Here is a 21,877-nt window from a genome sequence, read left to right as displayed (position 1 = left end):
AGCTGAGCTGTGATTGGTTAATACCTGAGCAACTGTGATGTCATTTTCAGTCGACAGCAAGTGACAAAATGGCCGCCTTCTGATATTGATAAAAACTGCTGGATTTTGCTGCTCAACTCATATTCCGCTAACACAATATTATCCAGAATACCGTATTTAGGCTAGTGGGGCTGCATAGAACATATTATTGACAAGACATTTTGGAGGTTTGACTTGCCTTTTAATGAAATGATCCACTTATCTAATCATCAGACACAAAGTAATGACAGCTGTGTAATCACTCCACATTCAAAAGAGGGCGCACACCCAAGTAGAGCAACGTGGCTGGTGTGGAAAAAGACGTTGGTACTTTTCCTCAGGATTGCAGGTGAACTGTAGGCTAACCCAAATGACTTTTGTCGAGAAGCAGGGCACACAGCAAATTCTAAAATACCTTTTCAGATGATCTTAATGTAGACTTTAAAAAGTGTACATATTTTGGATAGGGCTGCATGAGACATTTTCAATGGGACAGCAATTTCAAAATAGTTTTCAATTTGTTAATGAATCCTCATGGTAGCTGGAATAGATCACTACTAGTGGTCCCAAATCTGAACCCTGAAGCACTCCACAAGATAGGGGGGCTGACCAAGCATATCTACAATCAAATAAATAGCAGAAAGCATGATTTAGGACTCCACTAGGAAGTGGGTGGATTGAATAACCTAACAGATTATGATCAGAAACAGAAGGAAACAGTGAACAAAATGCTTACAACGATGTAATCGTAAACAAGGAAGTGAAGAGAAAGAAATACCTAAGAAAAACAACTTTAATAGATGTATTCTTTACAGCCAGTTTCACTCAGATGCAGGTGCAGATACAAAAGTGCAACAGCACAACTTGTAAATAAAACCCTAACCTAAAAGCTACTCTTTTAATAAATAACAAAAACACAGCAGTTTGTACCATACTTTTGTTGATATTTAATTTTTTTGTGCAGACTTTTTATATTCTATGCAATTGAAACAAGTCAACCAAACTCACAACTCTAACCCTTTCAAACAAAAAACAAAACAAATCAAGCCCATATATACAGAGAAGCAAAGCAGGCCTTTCCGCGCGCACGCGCACACACACACACACACACACACACACACCAAAAAATACATACAACTCACAACTAGGAGTTACAAGATGCTCGTCTTCTAGAAGACATGATGACAAATGGGAGGAAACAACATAACATTAATTTAAGGACAATTTACGAATGTTTATATTCTGGATTGAAGGCACTGTCACTTTGTGCAAGTTATTAAAAATAATTAGAATGAGGGGAGGTTTAGTAACTGCTGCTACAGTATTATTCAAAATAGATGGGAGGAGAGAAAAACAATCTCACAACTGAGAACTTAAATGCCTACAGTGTCAAAAACGAACATTTTCAAGTATCGAACTAACAAGCTGATTTCAGCTCTTAAAGGGGAAGTTAACCACCCCAAAGTTATTATTATTATTTTTTTTAAACAATAATATGTTCTATGCAGCCCCACTAGTCTAATAATGGTATTCTGGTTGATATTGTGTAGGTGGAATATGAGTTAAGCAGCAAGATCCCGCCATTTTTATCCACCTCAGGGGCGGCCATTTTGCCACTTGCTGTCAACTGAAGATGACATCACAGTTGCGCTGGTCTCAGGTAACAACCAATCCACAGCTCAGCTTCAGAAAACAGGTGAGCTGTGATTGGTCATTGCCTGAGCAACTGTGATGTCATCTTCGGTCGACAGCAAGTGGCAAAATGGCCGCCCCCGAGATGGATAAAAATGGCTGGATTTTGCTTCATAACTCATATTCCACAAATATAATATTAATCAGAATGTCACGTTTAAACTAGTGAGGTCACAGATAAAATATTATTTAAGATATTTAAGGCTGACTTCTACTTTAATGAAAAAGTTTTACCTGCATCAGAGCTACAGCTAAAACACTGCTGCTAAGTTTTGAGCAATAAGCTTTACAATAAAGCAACATGAAGATCTTGATGTCATTTCTACTACTATTCTAAGTGCAAGGGCACAATGCATAGTGCTTTTAGGAGTGACAAAGCTCGACCACTCTCAACATGTGGAGTCACAAGAGATGAAAGAAGCCAACGTGCGAATGACCTTCCGGCTCATCAAACCTCGGATTGAAACCTCAAGTCAGTTCTCTTTGGACACAGCAACTCGCCAGGGGGGTGTGACAATGTGGGGCGAAGGCATCCGGCCAGCTGCGTCACAGCCAGCATCTTCATTGACTGTCCAAGTCCAGCTTAAGAGTTTCCTGGCGGAGGAGAGTGTAAAGCTTAATTGACATAGTGAACCACATTAAGCCTTTAAGGCTGGCATGGAGGAGTCAAGCTGCGCTTATGGGACATTTGGTTCGAGTAAATGCTCGACTCACACCTTTGGGGTCAACCATGTACAGTGGGACCTTGAATTTAGATTTGTTTTGGGATGGTGCTGATTCCAATAAAAAAAAATATAAAAAAAATTCCAGGGTCAAATATTTTTTGGGCCATCACAAAAAAAGATCTACAAAAAAATTCCATCAAAAAGCTACAGCAACATGCAGATGTCCACTCAGCGGTCTTACAAATGGTTTCAAATTAAGACCCCCATCGCATTCTCCTAACATTTGATCATTTCATTCAGTTTTACTTCTGATAGGGCCAGACTACAAAGGTAAACACTCAACAGAAAGCCAACATCCATGAAGTTTGAATAGGGCCTCTTAAAAGCAGGTATACACATTAAACAGCACATATAAAATGGGAATTCTTTAGTATGTCAAGCACAACCTAAAATACTTAACTAGGATTCATACAGTGTTGCTTTTACTAGTTCTTTAAAAAAAAAAGCACTCTTTCCTCCTAGCTTGCGTCGATTGCCATGGGAGTCTGTAGTATCAGTCCGTGTCGCTGCATAATCATGTGATATGGTGAATAATTTGAAATAAAAACGTGACTATAAAACCTGTTTTGTTCCGCCCAAACCTGGACGGAGGATTTCTCATTTACTTGTGTTTAGTGTTGTCCTTGTCAGCTCCCTCCCAGATGATGAAGAAGAAGAAAAAAAAAAAACTTTCAGGAAACATCTGTAAGCTGCTTGAGAAAACAATGGCTGCGCTAACAAAGAAAGACATGATATGATTGTATGCATTTTATACAGGACAATGGGGTTGCATACAGTTCACAAATTGGGCCTTCACAAATGGTAATAATGCTAAGTTTTGACAATGTCAGAAGAGGTACTAGTCATTTAATGAAACAATTATTAGTGTGGTTAGACTTGAAGTGTTGTACGGCGTTCTCGACATGACGATTATTAGCTGAAAAACTTTTCTTTTTTTTTTGCAGATTTAATCATGCACCGCCTTAGGACGTAATTATTATTATCATATATTTTTTAAACATTATGTATCATTGAAAATTACAAACACTCATCAGCTGGGGTGGAGCTAACTAACGGAAGAGGCCAACGTGCAGTATTACATGTCCCCAGCAGATGGCGCATCCCTGGACAGTTGAGGTTAGTATTTGGGTTTCAGTCAGTTTTTAATTTTCGTTGTACAATAAAGTGTTCAAACAATACTGTAATAGTGATATGGTAGGGTTAAGGTTATAAGATGGCACACAAAGCCACCAGGGCAATAGTTTAACAACAAAGAAAGAAAGAAGACGGCGCTTTGAGGTCGAAAAGCTGCGTGAGCGCCGAGTGGAGTCAAACCCAAGTCCACCCAATAGGTAACGACCAATCATGGCTCAGTTTGGTGAACAAACCCAGAAAACGGGTGAGCCGTGATTGGTCGTTGCTCATTTCCTCAGCATAGCTGATGTCATCTTCAGTCGACAGCAACTGGCAAAATGCGTTTTTAAATTTTTAATTGAACATGAAAAATAATGCATCAAATTATTTAAAAAATCCTCAAAATATTAACTTTTTACTGCTGAAAATGGCTGAAAAAGATTAGATAAATGTCAACTTGACTTGCCAATTTTTTGTTTGTATATTTTACAATGCAGTGTGTATTTTTCTTGTTGTCTTTTAGGGCTAGATCATATCAATGGCATTTCATTTCATTCCAATGGGGAGATTGGATCTCATATAAAAACAAATTGAGTTACGAGCTTGCTCACAAAATACATTACACTGGTCAGTCAAGGTCCCAATGTAGTCACATGGTGTCAATCAACACTTCAGTGGTGCACTTTCAACCATCTAGCGAGCTTATGTGAAATGATATTCTTCGCCGTACTGCGTGTGTGTGCCATCTTGCCTTGTTGAGACACGCACGTGGATCCTGGATGAGCGGATCCTGTGACTCTTTGAGAGAGAAGCCTTGCACTGTCAGATTCCTGGTGGGCCGAAACTCCTCTCTCCACCACCACAGAACCGTTCCCACCAGCAGCACGCCGAGAAACACTGGTAGAAAAAACACACACACACACACACACACACACACACACACACACACACGCACACACAGAAGTATGAATGGCACACCCAACTTTTTCTCCTTTAAGTGTGCAAACATTCAGATTGATATGAAGAAGCTCAAACAGCTGTCCACTGAGTGGGCAGTGTCAAAAGCACGGCAAAAGCAGAAGGGCTTCTCGAGTCCCTTTCTATATTTAGTCTCCAGTGTTCTGTGTAATCAGTCGTACGACAGCTGCGCGAATGCACCATTACATTTGCGCCGTTCCCTGGGCAGATCAATCTAACAGAGACAGCAGCACAGTCTCGCTTTAAATAACTGGCCGCCATCTGAGGGATGTTGGGAAGCTGATAGGCAAGCAGGAAACCAATATGTAAAAAATGTTGCCTTAAAAAAATATATATATGTTACACCAGCTTGTAATAATGAGAAAACTATTGCTGTAGTTACCATGGCAACATGGGATCTCCTACCAGTACAGTATTAGCGGACAAGCTAAGACACCTCTCATGTCGCATTACTTCTGATTTGTAGTAGTGTTCATTTTGTTAACGAAAACAAAAACAATTTTGACAACACACATTTTGCACCAGACGAAAAGTAGACTAGACTAAAACCCTAATTATTAAACAATAACTGGGACTAAATCAATATGTATTTTCATCGACTAATGAGGATGAAACCAAAAATTTACTTCACTTAATAAAAACTGCAGCTAGCGAGTGCAACATGCACAAACAAGAGGTGGATTCACGGTGAAAAGTTCAAGAAAAAAACGAAATTATAGTTATAACGTTCCAACAATAATGTTAATCCGACCGCTAACTAATGCTGGCTAATTTATTAGCTCGTAGCATGGAGCCATAGTAGCCATTGTAATTGTGTGTGAAGTTGTTTTTATTAATCATAAAGATGAGAACATTTTTATGTGAAATAGTTTTAGATCTGAAGTGTTCAACAATATCTGCTGACGAAAAAAATATACATGGCTAAAATGATTGTCCTGACTAAAACGTCGACAGTTTTTGTTGACTAAAACTAGACGAATAAAATTGTGTATTAACTAACGTGCTAGATTTATAGTCGACTAAATTTAAAACGGGATGAGGTTGACTAAATATGATTTAAAAAAATAAGCGTGATTGAAATTGGTCTAGAACTGAGACTACATTTTAAAATGTCTGATCAAATTAACACTAATTTGTAGGATATTTCAAGCTGTGCTAATATTTAGCACCAGGATACATTTGACTTTTTGTCATGGGGGTGTCTGTTTATAAGGGTCTTCTATTCCTACAATTAAATGAAAACCCATAAATACGTCAGTAACGACACATGACAACATCTTATGGCAGTAGAGAGAGCATCTTTGCATTTTTTTCTGTTATTATCCTCTGAATCTTCTTAGAAGAGTCGTTAACGCACCCAGAGGAAAACTTCAGCTCAAGAAAAATAAGCTTACCAATTAGCGAGAGGATTCCAGCGAATCCAAATTCAGATAAACGTGACGCCGGAACCGTGCGGGAAACGGCAGGAATGCCGTGCGAGCGATTTCGCCCCATTCCAGTACAGTGGAAGGTGGGAGTCTCCGAAATGAGATCAACAACACACTCATGCGTGCACACCTTCCCGGGGTTGCCGCACGCAGCGATGCCTACAGACAAGTGGAACACACTGTTAAAAAATATGTAAAAAATAAGTAGTGCCAGCTGGCGGGCCTCATCAGCATAATGACGTATATTTTTCTAAATGCTCATACTGTCAGGTTGAAGAGCAGGTTGAATGATGGCAATGCCGCCTGGTGAGGTGACATTTGTCACAAGTGGCTGGAAGTCGCTGCCACTGTGCTTGTTGGCTCTGCAGATGGCGTGCGTGTCTTGGTCACTCCAGTATACAAAACCCTAAAGCAGAAGACATACGGTACAACTTAAGATCTTTTTTGTGGACTAGGACTAATACACTGAAAGACAAAAAAAAAAATTTAAATGATAAAATAAAATACCAATTTCATTAGCAAAATAAAAATAAAAACGAAAACTAACAAACTACATTTTATGTTTACAAAACTAACTAGAATTAATTATTAATTATACCATTGTTAATTTAATGCATGAGCTTTTGGGGATGATTTTAAGTACATTTATTTCTATATTAACCAGAACAAGCACGTTTGAAAGTGTGTCACACTGAAGTGACGTCATCTAGCAGCAGCCAATAGAAAAGCACCGAGAGGTGACGTCGCCTAATAATTTTTTGGCTCGCCTGCTTTTTCATTTAACGCTAGGAAAGAAATGCCTTTTTTCATTTTACCATGGTGTCTATTAAATATTGCGCACAAGTAATATAAATTACTCACACTGACACTAACTAAACCTAAACTAAGCATTTTTTTAAACAACTAAAACTAAGACAACCACCCTGAAAACTTTCAATTTAAAAACACAAAATGAAATCAAAACTACCTAAAATGAAAATTCCAAAACTATAATAACCCTGCAACAAACAGAATAAGATGAATCCTTAATGGGGAGGGGGGGAAAGGGGGGTTTCCAGTGTTACTGTTTACCTCAAACACCGCCAGACCAAATGGCTGATCCAGATAACCGTTTGACTCGACCACTGTTTTGCGGTGACGCCCATCTACAGTCACTCTGGAGATGCTTCTCATGCCGCTATCAAGCCAGTACAGCAACCGGCGAGGCATATCTAGGGAGGAAGACCAAAACAAAACTATGAGGAACTTCAAAGCCACTCAAGGGAGATGCTAAACATTTAAAATACAGAAACACTAGAAACATTTCTCTTGTTATGATATCACTACTAACTAAAAAATAATAAACATATTACAATTCATAAAATAGTGATAGTTTTAATCAAAAACAACCATTGCTGCCGTTTTAATATATTGTATCTCATTAGCTTGTGTACATAATGGCGTGTAAAGCCATTGTTTTAAAAAAATAAAGGAAAACTGCCCATCTGCCTTATAAAAGACATTTCATAAGGAATAAAGATCAAACATTGCGTTGCATTTAATCCCCCTCACTCGATGACTCAACTATCTGTCTATCGATGTATAAACGTACCCAGAGTAAGAGCAACCGGGTGGAGTAGGAGAGAAGTAACCACAGTCATGGTGTCCTGGCCATCCAAGCTCGCCCTCACGATTTTTGGTTGGCTGCCACGCTCTGCCCAGAAAAGCAGTCTGGAAAACACACGTTTTTGTAGTTTAGTTAGCATTATGTGCTAGTCGCGAAAGTTAATCAGATTTCAGGTGAAATTTCAGGATGAATCGAAAGTGAACTATAACTTTCTGACAGTAAATTACAGGTGAACTTAGTAAGCTTCTTTTTTTTTTTTAAGCCTCTCAATGTCATTTGTAACTAACTGTTGTGAATTTCACCTTCTTGTGAGATCACGGCAAGATTTGTAAAAATGTACTTTGGGATTTAAAAAAATGAGAGCAAGCTATATCATTTCCGATCTTCTCCACCATTCATGTGACCAAAAACGAGTAGAGTGCAATTGGGATGGGGGGGGGGGGGGCTGAGCAGTAATCTTTTGAGATTATGTGGTTTAACAAGTGTGCATAACTGGGGATGTGACTTCAGAATTGACCAATCACATTCAAATATACTTTAAATGAGAGTCAGCGTTTAAAAGTGTGTGGGGGCAGTGGCTTTATCGTGTTTCATGACCCAGTAAAGGGGTGAGAGTCAAACGTTCTTGAAAATAATTAATTAATAGAATTCAATCGTAACTTTCTTCTGTACTCACTTTAAGTGTGTACACTATGGATGCACGGCATCATACTGCCCCCAAGAGGCCAAAACACACAGGAACAGTCAGTATTTGTTCTTACCGTTTTTTGAGTATATTCTATTCTTATTTCACGTTCTTATTTGTATTTTGTCATTGCCCTTTCAATTTATATTTAAAGTTGACATTTTAAGGATTCAAATAATGTATTTTCTCAAAATTCAAGGATGCAAACATCCAAGGATTTGTTGTTGTCTTAACACACATTTCCAAATGACATGGCACGAAATAAATCACCGAGGTGTTCCAGGTTAGCCTGGTAAGTCCCAAGACTAGTGAAAATAACACAAGATAAAAAAATATATATAAAAGAGAAGGTTAATGCTAAGAATGAAAATGAGTAATAAAAATGCAAGAGGCTTGAATTTCACAAAATATTTACAACATAATTTGTGCTTAACAAAAACAAAGTGCAGGCATGAATGGGCATGATGCTACCATGACATTTTTAAGTAGTTGAGCAGCAACTAATCGGTCATTTTTTCTGCCAAAAATCGGTATGGGCCTAAAAAAAAAAAGCATATCGGTCGGGCCCGAGACAAAATGTTATCGAGCGACAAGGGACATTGTGAGAAATGTTTTTACATGTGTATTTTGCCTGCAAAGAAATCCTTTCTAGTGACATTCAACAAGACGTGGGCTCGTTTATTTAAATTTGTGCTTCAGTGGAAACATTTGGAGGGCAATCAGTCAGAAATTGCACGCTACAGACGTCAATAGATAGGCCCTTATGCCATTGTGTGTTCACTATCTAGGATCATCACAAAAAAAATGTAACATTTAAATCAAGAATTAACCCATAAGTAAACTTCCTGTTCGCACATGCAAGATTAGATGATGCGCATCGGGAAAAAAAAGTATCTTCTTAAGAATGTTTGTGGGCAGATTAGATGACAGTCATGGAATATAAAAATGTAAGCTATTTTTACCCAACATTTCACGGTCCACTTCCGACGTGATTAAGATAAGAGATTGTCATCACGTGAAAACAGCCAGGACATGCCAGAAATTCCTGTGGCCTCTTCAACGTTGTTGTTCAATGTTGTGTAGTCTCCCAGACCACTTCTCATATTTTCATCCATTTTGGAGGGACCTCTAATTCTTGGTAATAACATTATCGTGCCATATTTTCTCACTGCGTTCCTTCCACGCTAAATGAAATGCCTTGGAAATTATTTTGTATCCTTTTCGACTGATACTTCTGAACAATAAGATCCCACTTATCTCAAAGAAAGCAGACAAAATGTCAAGAAAACTTACTAGAACAGGTGTGTCCAAACTACAGCCCGGGGGCCATTTGCCATTCATTTTTCATCATGTACCATATACAGTATAATATATAAATGACATTTGACAGTGCCCGAAAGGTTCGTTAAAAAATACAAATAAAATAGGGTGGAGGTGAGCAGAATGACGGGAGGGTGTGACACCTATTTCTTTAGGTGCCACTAATAATAATTAATTTGTGTAGAGCTATTCTTTTTTTTTCTTAAAAAAAAAATAATTTAAAAGAAAAGAAAAAAAATGTAGAGCTATTCTAAATATGCAAAGGCTATAAATAAATGATTTACGACTAACACAATTACGCTTCAAAACAATTTGGTGAATTTTTTTTTTACAGTTGAAGCTTACAACAGTTTGCTCTTGCTTTGGTTCTGAATGTTGGGATTGGATTTGGCTGCTGTTCACTGCAGGGGTGGATCTAGTTCAGTGCAATGCGGGGCTGTGGGCCACCGCAAAATTTGGAAAACCCCTCGACTATTTTTAGGTTGATCAAAGTCACCAGAAAATATAAACAAGATATAATCGCTTACTTGATTGATTTTAGCACGTTTAATCAATTTAAGTCGAATAAATTCAAAGTCGGCCCTTGTATCCTTCCATTTTTCAGTATGCAGCCCTCAAACAAAAAAGTTTGGACACCTTTGTACTCTAATATCTGAACTGTATTTGGAGCTAGTCAGAGGCACTTTTTGCAGGTGTGTGCCAACTCCCATTCAACATGACTGCTTAACTCTTTCACTCACTGCCATTTTCACTGAAGCAACCCCCTTCACTCCTGGCTGTTTTACTGGATTTTGACTGATTTTGCAAGGCCCACAGAATATTGTGTTCTATTGCTATAAAAACATGGAACCTACCAAAAGAAAGATTAGAGGAAAAAAAGTATACTTGTATCTGTTTCCGTTTTGCAGCAATTAGCATTAGAATATAGCCAAGTTACCTCATTATTCACAGATATGTTTAAAACACTGGGGAAAAGTTTTTTTTTGCAACATGGTTGAGCTCTTATACTCTGCTGCCACCTGCTGGCTGTTTTTGTAATTACTACCATTGCTTCACGTTCTCTACAGTTCAGAGGCTGCATCAAAGCCTTCTGAATGCTCTAGCATAAAAACAACAACAACATAAAAACGTATAAATACGTCTTTGGCACACTTAAAACATTTAAAATAGAACAGATTTATACGTTTCTGAGAGCAAATGAGTTAATTGTGAACATAGCCACATCCCCAGTTATAATTGATTTTTTCAAGTTGCATTCATGGTGGAAAAAGTTTTACAAAAATGTTTTCTTGGTCTCATTGCCATTTAAACAGGACTGTGTATACTTTTTGTATCCACTGTACATAGTATTGAGAGCCACAGGAATAGCCTATTAAAATAAAAAAATCCTTAAATCCTAACAACTAGCCTTCCTACCCTTGGAGAGGGTCCACCGTGAGTGCACAAGGTTTGTCCAGTCCTGTGATGAGTCGGCGCTGCTGGGAGCCATCGAGCCAGCTGACATGAATGGAATCGCTCTCCAAAGTGGTCCAGTAGAGAAGATGATGGATCCAATCCAGGGTCAGGCCCGAGACAGGCCTGGGAACCTTTAGTACCAACGTGGCGTCCTGGGCTTCACCACTTAGGTGGATCCTGAAATGAATATTATATCAAATCTAAGAAGCACAATACTGAAATAAACAGGATTTTTTTTGTGTGTGTGTGTGTGTTCTGTTGTTTTATTGTTATTCAAATACATTTACAACATTTTAAAAGTGTGTTTTAAGACATCAACTTGTATATTTGCTTTGATCTACGGCCCCTGCCGGATGTACACTGGAACGGATTAAGAGAACTCCCAGTGTGTTTACAATTGGATCTGACGTGTTGTCCTTGTGCAGGACTTTCCTTTAACTATCAACACACAATGTCAGATAACATTTAGGTCTGTACCGCAGGCAGGCTCTCCACTCTGTTACCTGTAAATGGACCCCTGCCCTTGCTGGGCCAGGTACAGCGTGTTGTTATGGACCGAGGCTGCCACAGGCCCCGAGCCTGGTGCATGCGCTGCCAACATACTGTATACTGCACCACCAAGGCCCATCTCAACAACTCCTTCAGATGTGGACACAAGCACTCGGGCATCAACCCCTGGAAGGACATAAGGTACAATAAGGACATTTAATAAATAATAAACAAATGATCTCTCCATCGATAAAATCTGGGACTAACATTAGCATTACTAACATTTATGCGCTAGCTGCCGGTTGAGAGGCTTGTGGTCGTTTGTACTCAGTCAGCAATATTTAGCCAGGAATGAATCAAGACTATAGATTGATGGATGGATGGATAACTTGATCGTGACTTTTTCCTTCTACTCTCTAATACAACTTAACAGTGTATTAGACTGCGTGAAACCACACTGCCCCTCAGTGGCCAAATCGGGTACAACATGAACAACGCTCCAAATAAAAAAGGCACACACAGACAAAGGCAAGACAGTATAAAATAATTTAAATAAAATCGATTTTGGGACATTTAAAATCGATTCTGAGTCGTACTAAATGAGAATCGCGATTCTTATGAGAATCGATTCCTTGGTACACCCCTAGTGTTTTATCTTCAGGTATACTCTGGCTCTCTCCCACATGCACTCAAAAGAAGACTCTAAAATGGCCTTTAAGGTGTGAATGCAAGACTGAATTCGTATTCGTCTGGATGTGCGGTGCAATTAGCTAGCAACAAATCCAGGGTATACCAAACCTAGCAAAACTCATTTGTAAAAGCGATAAGCAAAATGTGTGGATGTGCAATACACTTCTTTCAAGATGAGGAGCACAGTCCCACGAGGCAAAGGAAAGAAAGTGTTAGTTAACCAACTAGTTGTTTTCCAATAACTTAGCTGAAGGTTAATGTTTTTATATATTTGGACAGGAAAGTCACCCCCGACAAGACTGAAAAGGTGGAGCCACTCTTTGCACAATTCAAGTGAGCTTGAACAAACCTGCTACAGTCAATGACTGACTAAACGTGCTGTGCAAACACGTCGCCAGCGGCTAAATCTTGTTCAAACACATTGACCCTTGTGTTTCAACTTTCAATTGCAGACAGGCTACACTTCGATTGCCTAACAAGTTATACCACAGTAACTATTAGCTGCTATACGAGTTGAACATATAAAGTGAGCTATGCAGACGTAACTGCATGACTTCTACATAACTTGAAAAAAAGGAACCGCTCCTTCCTTTTTCTGACGTTCATCCTGCCCAAGGTCATGGGGCGAGCTGGAGCCTATCCCTGCTGAGCTTGGACGACATATGCGCTGCTCACCTTTGGCCTTGCAGTCCTTGCCCGTAGGGGTCAATTGATATCCGTCGAGGCAGTCACAGGAGAGGGTGCCGTTAGTGTGAACGCACAGTTGATCGCAAAGGTCGCGCTCCAGGCACATGTCCACTTCTGCGTGACGAAACACAAACATTCTGTAGGTAAGGTGGACTTCCATTTCCCACTAATGTACTTCTGAACAAAAACTGCTATGGAGGGTTATTGTTTGTCTGAAACGTCTGACAGACTCATAAAAGTAATTACCAATAATAATAGTTATCCCCGCGATATTGCGGCTCATTGTTGCTAAATTTTAAGCAATTGTTTTTATGGCATTTTACAGTATATTGCCAAATATTCGAGCTGCGTGCCTTCAGAAGCTGGAATTGATGGGTAGCACTGAAGTTGAAAGAGATGCAGCGTAAGGAAGAGGAAAAAGAAGAAGATGGCTCAGGAGGATGCACAGTCACTGTAAAACTGTACCTTTTTGCCATTTTAACATTTCTTGTTCCAACAGAGCAGAGAGCATATATGACTATGAATCGTGCTGCATGCTCTATTGGTATGTATTGCAGCTTCATGTGTGTTAAAGTAGCAGTTTGAAAATTTTAAATGAGAACTACCATGACATCGATGCTAATTTCTGCTAGCCCATCGTCTACAGCCTTTCACAATATGTTAGCATTAAGCAAACACACTTTTGCTTGACAAGATTAAATGGTCTGAAATATTACACAATGTTTAATACTCTTAATTTAGCAGCAAAATCCACCTGTTTTTATCTATGTCGGGGGGCGGCCATTTTGCCACTTGCAGCCCACTAAAATTGACATAGCTCATAGCTCAGGGCTCAGACAACGACCAATCATGGTTTAGCTTGCGAACGTCACATGACCAAACTCAGGAAACAGGAGAGCCGTGATTTGTCACTGCCTGGGCCCTAAGGAATCATGCATTTTCATTCGACAGCAAGTGGCAAAATGGCCGCCTCCTGAGATGGATAAAAAAACAAAACAACTATAGTATACATTTAAGTTTTTTTTTTTTTTTTTTTTTACATTTAAAAAGTTTATATTATGGTCTCTCCGTACCAGGAGGTTTCACAAATAAAAAGGAATTGACTGTATAATCTCCAAATCTCAAGGACACAGGTTTCATGGTTACTTTCGACTGGAGCCGCTTGACGTCTGCACTTGGACATTCCAAGTTGGATATTTCCAGTTGTTCGGCAGGCAGCAAGACGTGACACAAAACATTACTTTACTGAATATATTGAAATACTGGCCAATACACCGCCAAGAAGTGAACAAGGAAAGAAAACAAGGCCGTGTATGGTTTTCAGTGACAAGTGACTAACTCACCTTCACAGTGACTATTCCCGACAAGCCTCATGTGGTCAGGACATTCGCAGTGGAAGCCCATCGCCGTGTCCACGCAACGATGCGAACAGCCTCCATTATTGACCAGACACTCGTTCTGCTCTGCGAGGACAAATGTTACATCATCAGCACTTGCAGGGAGTTTTGTATTGACAGGATGAAGCGCGTTTCAAAGAAAAACTAACCAAAAAAAAACGACTTTGCTCCTTGCACAAGCAGGAAGTGTCGTGTTTTATTACCATGAAAAAATCCACATAAAATTTGACTTTGGCGTATAACTATTGAACAAGGCAAAGGTTTCAGTAAAATTCACAACAATGATGAGGACAACTTACTACAGACGAATAAATGTGTTATATTATGCTTTAATTAACAAAACAGAGAACAAGAGTAGTAATCACATAGTTTTTTTTTTTTTTATACCTCATATAGCAAATGGGAGGGCAAATATTGTGAAAAGCTCTAGTATGCTAGTATTGTTAAATTGCACATCAAACAAATGTGAACCTCACAGTCGCCCTCTGCAGGCCACCATATAATAATGCCTTTCAAATGGTAAAAGATTGCTCGACTTATTGGAAAAGGAGATTTTTGGGTCCAATGCAGACACACTAAAAATAAGCTGATAGGCCAGGTCTCCTCTTACCACAGTTGTCCTCGTCGCTGGCATCCGAGCAGTCTGCTTTGTTGTCGCACCTCCAAGTGTGGAGGATGCACTGGCCGTCGCCACAATCAAACTCACAAGGGGGAGCGCTCTGCGGGCTGGCTCGCCTCGAACCGCACAACTCCTGGTTCTCATCCCGCCCGTCTTTGCAGTCCACGTGTCCGTCACACAGCCGACGCTTGCGCAGGCAGCCGTCGGACGTCCCGCAGGAGAAGAGGCTCGAGGCGCAGCTCGGGCAGGAGTCCTCGTCGCTGCCGTCGCCGCAGTCGTCCACGCCGTTACACGACAAGCGTGAGGGTAGGCATCGTTTGCTACTGAGGCAGGAGAACTCGTCCTTTTTACACCCAAGATGACCTGCAGGGAATATCAGTCAATAAGTTTACATCTTTGAATCTAAACCTCAAAAAGGTTAATTAACTTGTGAAAAAGAAACAACCATTTTATCATTTTGTATCAAAAAGAGGCACTTCTTTGTTGGTCTCAGGTCGGCAGACAAGGTACCGAAACAGGAAGCTGGGAATTTAAAATGCAGGAGAATCAGGATGTTTGTTCCAGTTCCAATCGATTATATCTGAGCTACCCAATTGAATCCCGCATCACCAGCCAAACTGGCTAGCAAGTTTTTCATCAACACTCGCCAAAAATGAATTTTAACCCATATTTGGTGGGTGGTCATTTAGAACCCTGATCACAGTAATTTTGACATCTCAGAATTTTGCAATTGGTAGATAATTTTTTAACTTGAACTTGTCAGCCAATCTAAGAAGGGGGTTCCCCGCGTAGTAGCTGAAACAAAAGGGTCAAGGAAAATGTTAACATATATACAAATAGTGATGCTGTATCATTTTACTCAAATTAAATTTGCATCATTACCAGACTTTCTATAGACAATATCACACAAAAACATTCTCCTAAAACGCCATTTTTTCCAACAACAACAAAAAAAAAATCTCTCAATTCCCTGGAGCCCATTGTCCAATTTTCAAAATAAGTTCAAGAGGCCTTTCTAGGTAGACAGAGTTTTTTGACAGACTGTCTTTTTTGGTAAATATTGTCAAGTTGCTAATAAATCTTTATAAAATCTAAACTATCACTGGAAAAGAGCGAAAAGGTGTCACGGTGAATGAGAAGTTAACAAGTCTGCCTCACATTTCTGAGGTTTTGGGTTTGAACCTGGGCTCTGGTCTTCCTGTGTATAGCTTACATGTTCCCTGTGTACTTGGGTATCAGGGTTATAATAGTTTGGGATTTTTAATTAAGTTAATTTTATTTTGACTTTTTTTTTTTTATTCAGTTACTTTTAACTCATTCACTGCCATTGACAACCATAGACGTAAAAAATTCATGTGAACTATTTCTATTAGTTTAACCATTTTTCATTTAATTAATTTTTTTATGAAAACCTTTTTTTTATTGTACATTAATAACAGATATAAAATTATCATGCGATTAATCACGATTAAACGGCCCTTATTTTTAAGACTTTTTTTTTTAATTAGGCCCGTCAGGCGATTATTATTTTTTATTGTAATTAATCACATGACTTCAATTGTTAACTAACGATTAATCACAAATTTTATATCTGTTCTAAATTTACAATAAAAAAAAATTCTAGGTTTTCATACTCTTGTTAGCAAAAGTGGATTTTTTTTTTTAACTAATAAGAATAGTTCAAATGAATTTTTGACGTCTATAGCCGTCAATGGCAGCGAATGAGTTAATTAGTTTTTAGAGCAAATTTGTTTTTTAAAATTAGTTTTCACTTTGTTGAGGCTGCCTCCCACGTTCCAAAACCATGCATGTTAGCTTCGGTCAACTGAAGACTTTAATTGTCCATGGGTGTGAATGAGAGTGTAAATAATTGTCCATATGTGCCATGCAATTGGCTGGCAACCACTTAAGGTTGTATGTAACCTGAAATCAAGTGAGATTGGCTCCAGCCTATTACAGTTAGGGTGACAAAATAGATTGGGTGGATGGATAGAAAGGAAGATACACAGCACCATCTGCTGGTCAAGTATACAAAACAACATACAGCCAAAACCTCCAAACACCTTCCCAAACGTTATGTAAGTGGGAAAAAAAGCAGTTCACTACTGTAAAAGGTATTTTCAAAGTCACCAGTGGAGTTTTATCGCACTAATAGAATTATTAAAATCTTCATTGCATCATATAGCGCAACCAGATCATTTTCTATTATTTTGGTTATATTGCCATTTACATGTAATGGTTGTTTGTCAAGATGCACCCTGTGATTGCCTGGCAACTAGTCCAGGATGTACTCAGCCTCTCCTCCAAAATCAGCTGGAATACTGTTTTACAGTCAGAATAAAGGCCTTCTTTTCCATTCTATTCCAATAGGCTCCAGCTCACCCCTGACTCTAAATAAATGGATTTGTTGACACTTGTGTGATGTCAAGTATGATGATGACTTTGTTTCACTAACCATTAGTCAATGCGCTGCCCAATAATACATTTCATATATTAATTCAAACTAAATATGCATTTAAAAAAACAAAGAAAAAAAGGTGTCACAGTTTTTTTGTGTGCAGAGTATTCTGAAGGACCGCAGCCAAGATTCAAACCCAATCTTCAGAAGTGTGATGAATAATTGGAGCCTGTAGATTTAATATTATGGGTTAAACCTTTGGAATTCATCTAAGAGGATTATTAATCTTTTGCTCACACAGAAACAAACATCATACACATTTGGGAATGCAATGTTAGGTTAGTTTGTTTGATTAATGTACAACTGAGCACTCTAAACTCTGCACACATCTGTTTGTGTGTTCCCTTGCAGTATGAGACTCACCACAATGCTGTTCATCTGATCCATCGTCACAGTCGCTGTGTCGGTCACAAAGCTTCTCACTTGGAATGCACGAGCCATCTTTGCACCTGAACTCCAATTGCTCGCGGGAACCAGGGAGAGTGTGACCTGTATCACCCCAAACAAACACACTTTTTATTACTGTGCTTGATCTGACCAGGTAATCCCCACCCCCCAGACAGTTTGTCTTCTTTATGGATGGTGATTATCTTTGGGAGCACAACAACGAATACTGTATGCGTATGTGTTCAGAGACAGAGGTAATAAATTATGATATTCGATCATATTAGCTCATCTGGCATCTGGGGCTGCTAGAAGAAATTAATCTAGAACTTTAACTCTTCTCGCCAAGTTATGTCTATATGTACATGCACACTGACAAAACAGTGACATACTGGCAATTTCGGTATTGAGCTATCTTTCATGCCCATGTTTTATTTATTATTATTATTATTATTATTATTATTATTGCCGTTTCAATGTTAAATGTAATGTAATGCAGAATCGTAACAATACAACGCGTTGTGACGTTTGTAATGACGCTAACGTCAAGTTCGCACATTGGTATCCTTCTGCATTAAAAGCGAAATAAACCTTGTGTGTGAATACCTTGGTCGATAACAGAAACTGAGAAAACGATCACATCCAAACCACATTTGCAGCAATTAAAGCGACATATTCATTCAAACTGACGCGCTCATGCACCGTTTCAGTCCGTCATAAGATAACAAATTGGGGGGGGGGGCACACATTGCACGAACATGTAAGTGCGCAGTGTGCATCAGCAGTAAAATAACTTACCTAAAATGTGATGCTGGGTGATGCAAGATATTAAGATACATAACCCTCCAAGGTGTCCCATGCTCACTCATGTCCTAGTCTTGGCAGCGTCGCGGAAAGATGACGTCAGACTCCCAGGCACTTCGCGGACCACTTTATGGAGAAAATATGTTTGATAACTAGTTTGAAGGCGTTCATACAACCGGAAATAACACTCAAAACACTCCTGTTACTTTCTGTAACTTACTACTACAAAAAAATATGATCACATATATTGTTTTCTGTTTTACATATATATTCTTCAAAGTGTTTTTGATTTTAGTTAGATGAATATATATGTAAAACAGAAAACAATATTAATAATTGTAACAAGTAAATGGATGGATCGATAGAGAACCCACGAACGATTTCAAACTAAACATAAAACAAACCATTGAAAAACAACAATATAATGGAATTATAGCATTTCTATCATCAGCTTTTTGTGTCGATAGCCTACATAGAATACAATCCATGCACTGAAGTAACATTTCTCATTCCACAGTTTTTACATGTAAAATGCGTGCCTCCGCTATTTTCACACTGACCATTGTTCTTGTTATTTGTGCAGCATTATTTAGTCCTATAGTTTTTATATTATTTTCCTGTTCTATTTCCCCCCCGGTTATTTCTATACACGTGTATCTTCCACATATTAACAGTTAAATCATTAACTTGCATTATTTGTCTTCAGTGTTCTGACCATTCTACGCTCCCAAAGTATGGTGTCAATTAATTAATGTTTATTTTCTATTTGGTTTTTCATCTCTGATTTTCTGTGCATAAGAGTATAACCGAAACCCTGCTGTTTTTTTCTTTTTCCCCAGAAAGCATATGTTAATCTTGGGTATAATTCACTACAGTGTCATGAATGCAAACCATTCAGGTAATTTTCAGAAAACAAACTACTGGAATATGTGATAGATGATATATTTGCATTTTTAATGTCTTCAAATATTGTGTATATACACCCCCCCCCCCCCCACACACACACACGATTATAAGACCCAATCAGGGTGAACCAGCGCTACCTATTGGGGAAGTTGTAAAATTATAGTTACATTCCACTTTCAATGTCATCAACCCTAAAACTCTGCATTCATTACCTGTTGTGTAAACAATAGTGTGCAGTGGAAACAGTGGATGACACCTACAAATGCAATGAAACAAAAATAAACATTAACTCAGTTTTATTTATAAATTTCTAATGTACAACCACAAGACTTATTAGATCTCTGCAGGAGTTCTGGGGGTGGATAAGTCGATCATGCTTGAAAAGCTTTTTTGTTCAAGCTCAGAGGTATGGTTGGTCTGTGGAGAGCTCGGGTTGCTTGTACACTGCGCCGGGAGTCACTGGAGGCTTTTCTTGTGCAGCAGCTTGGCTGGAAGACAACAAGTAAAGACATACAATAAATTGTCTAGCTTTCTCGAAAATCGACCCGAGAATTATATGGCCAATCCACAGGATCTGACTGGCCCTCATGAGGTGGTAGAATAAAACAGAAAAGTACTTCTGATGCTTGACATTGTACAGTTATGTATATAATGTATAACTGTATGTATAATTGTATAATGTAGATTTGAGAGGAAAACAAGAAAGAAATTGAGCAAATATGATCAATTGAGTGCACTTATATAGCGCTTTTATCTACACCATATGGTACTCAAAAGTGCTGCCAGGTGCACTGAAAGCAAATTGGGGTTCAGTATCTTGTTGACACAGTCAAGTTTGAGGATCATCCCCACAACCTAGTTTGGATGATGACCGCTCTACCACAGAGCCATGCCGATAACAAAGCCATCACAGTGTCGACTGCTAGTTTGTAGATACAAGGCACCCACTTATCACTTTTAAGTTGTTATAGAGTGGTCAAATATTTTTTCTGTTGTATGACAAGTTATTGTACAATGTTAAAAAAGCTCACCTTCAGCTTTTCTAAACTCCTTTGAAAGGATAAGCAGATTGATTTTAGGGTTGTAGAAGGTTTATGATACAGCAGATAAACCTTTTAAAACTTGTATGACCGAATTTCTATTTATTCCTGTAGAGGAGAAAAAATAGCTTTAGAGGTTTGAGCCGTTTACCTGCCGGCAGTGAGTGCCTTCTGTGAGGACATGACAACTGTGGGGGGCATAGATTCTCTGCGTCCATCTCTGGTGAAATAGTAGTTGTCGGCAAACTTGTGGCTCGGCCCAGCGGCTAATTTAGGTGGTGGCTGCGTCCTACAGGAGAAGGACAAGTCATATAAAAGTAATATTAAAAATAAAAAATAAAATCACTAATGCAGTAGTTAGGTCATTTAGAGTTAATATTTTGTATGAGGGGGAAAAAAACTTCTAGATCTTAAACAAAATAAAATGTGAACCAGTAAGCACAGTAGCAACCTCATTGTCAAGGACAGGGCTAATGTTACTTAATGAACCCAGGAAGTGACAGCCAGACATTTATTTTTTGAGAGACAATGGTACTTGTCTCCATACACAATGGTTGGTTCATTGCCTTGACGTCAATTCACCAGATTTTTAAACTCACCTCTTTGCTATCTCTTGATACCGCAGCTGAAGTTTAGCTTGAAGGTCATGCTGTAAAAAAACGCAAAGCACCACCACATTAAAACAGTCTCAAGAGCTTGTTTTTGTTGTCGCTTCATTATTTTGCGCTGAAGCTAGCTGAGAGACACCTTCATTTGCAGACCAATTCAATCTGTCAAGCAACATACAACGGTATGTTGTCCTCGTAGTCCTGTCTTGTATTCAACATGAGACGATGTTTCAATCACTTACCCCTGACAGAAAATTTCGAATCCTTTGAATAATTTTAGTGGCAGTCGCCATGTTTGCTGTTATGAAGGACAGTGGATACGCAGCTTCTTCTGTTCCGTAGGCGCCTTTCTTAGCTCACTACTGACACCCTGCGGCCCGGATAGTAAATTGCAGCACTTCACTTGCCTGGGTTACTAATTTTCCGTTTTTTTTCTCCGTAAATGCTCAAACAACCTTGGCATACAACTGTACTTGCACAACTACATAATTATTTTATATTACTCGTGAGTCAAATCTGCGTGAAACATGCAGAATAGTTGGGCGTTAGGGTAACCTGTGCAGGATAGCAGTTGAAATTTAATTTTGTTCTAAGGCCAAAAGTGGCACACACAAAAATTGCCAGTAAGACAAGTCATTCCACTGGTACACTGATTTCATTTTATTTCCTTCTTTTTATCAATGCATATACTGTATGCCAAAAATTTGTAGTGCTATGTGATTTTATTTTGTTTTTTATGATTAAACATTAGGGTCACACTGACCCATAGGATATTG

At 38.8% G+C, this 21,877-nt stretch overlaps 2 protein-coding genes across 2 annotated transcripts; both read right to left on the bottom strand.

Annotated features, from left to right (window-relative positions):
- Nucleotides 1–793: 793 nt before the first annotated feature.
- LOC147165709 (low-density lipoprotein receptor-like) lies at nt 794–19,810 on the bottom strand. Its single transcript, XM_086089025.1, has 14 exons — nt 19,666–19,810; nt 18,542–18,673; nt 17,723–17,848; nt 14,893–15,264; nt 14,229–14,348; nt 12,874–12,999; nt 11,523–11,694; nt 10,981–11,196; nt 7,545–7,663; nt 7,025–7,164; nt 6,218–6,359; nt 5,921–6,112; nt 4,300–4,445; nt 794–2,304 (listed from the first exon to the last, which is right to left on the bottom strand). Exons 2-14 carry the CDS (start codon nt 18,600–18,602, stop codon nt 2,272–2,274), a joined length of 1,965 nt encoding a protein of 654 aa, XP_085945151.1. The 5' UTR covers nt 18,603–18,673; nt 19,666–19,810; the 3' UTR covers nt 794–2,271.
- Nucleotides 19,733–21,456, bottom strand: ndufa7 (NADH:ubiquinone oxidoreductase subunit A7). Its single transcript, XM_086089027.1, has 4 exons — nt 21,344–21,456; nt 21,093–21,142; nt 20,645–20,782; nt 19,733–19,941 (listed from the first exon to the last, which is right to left on the bottom strand). The coding sequence occupies exons 1-4, from the start codon at nt 21,392–21,394 to the stop codon at nt 19,854–19,856; spliced, it is 327 nt and encodes a 108-aa protein (XP_085945153.1). The 5' UTR covers nt 21,395–21,456; the 3' UTR covers nt 19,733–19,853.
- Between the last annotated feature and the right edge of the window lie 421 nt (nt 21,457–21,877).

Source organism: Leptonotus elevatus, chromosome 11 (assembly GCF_054856555.1).
Source record: "Leptonotus elevatus isolate MCC_2025b chromosome 11, RoL_Lele_1.0, whole genome shotgun sequence".
NCBI classification, from domain to species: Eukaryota; Metazoa; Chordata; class Actinopteri; order Syngnathiformes; family Syngnathidae; genus Leptonotus; species Leptonotus elevatus.
This window is presented reverse-complemented; position numbering and strand designations above follow the sequence as displayed.

Coding starts and splice junctions, on each gene's coding strand:
- LOC147165709 (XM_086089025.1), bottom strand. CDS start 18,602: ATGGGACACCTTGGAGGGTTATGTATCTTAATATCTTGCATCACCCAG. Junction 14,349..14,892: donor CAGCGACGAGGACAACTGTG/GTAAGAGGAGAC, acceptor TTGTCCTCGCAG/AGCAGAACGAGTGTCTGGTC. Junction 4,446..5,920: donor TGGAATCCTCTCGCTAATTG/GTAAGCTTATTT, acceptor TTTTTCTACCAG/TGTTTCTCGGCGTGCTGCTG.
- ndufa7 (XM_086089027.1), bottom strand. CDS start 21,394: ATGGCGACTGCCACTAAAATTATTCAAAGGATTCGAAATTTTCTGTCA. Junction 21,143..21,343: donor TTCGAAATTTTCTGTCAGGG/GTAAGTGATTGA, acceptor GTTTTTTTACAG/CATGACCTTCAAGCTAAACT. Junction 19,942..20,644: donor AAGGCACTCACTGCCGGCAG/GTAAACGGCTCA, acceptor GTTGTCTTCCAG/CCAAGCTGCTGCACAAGAAA.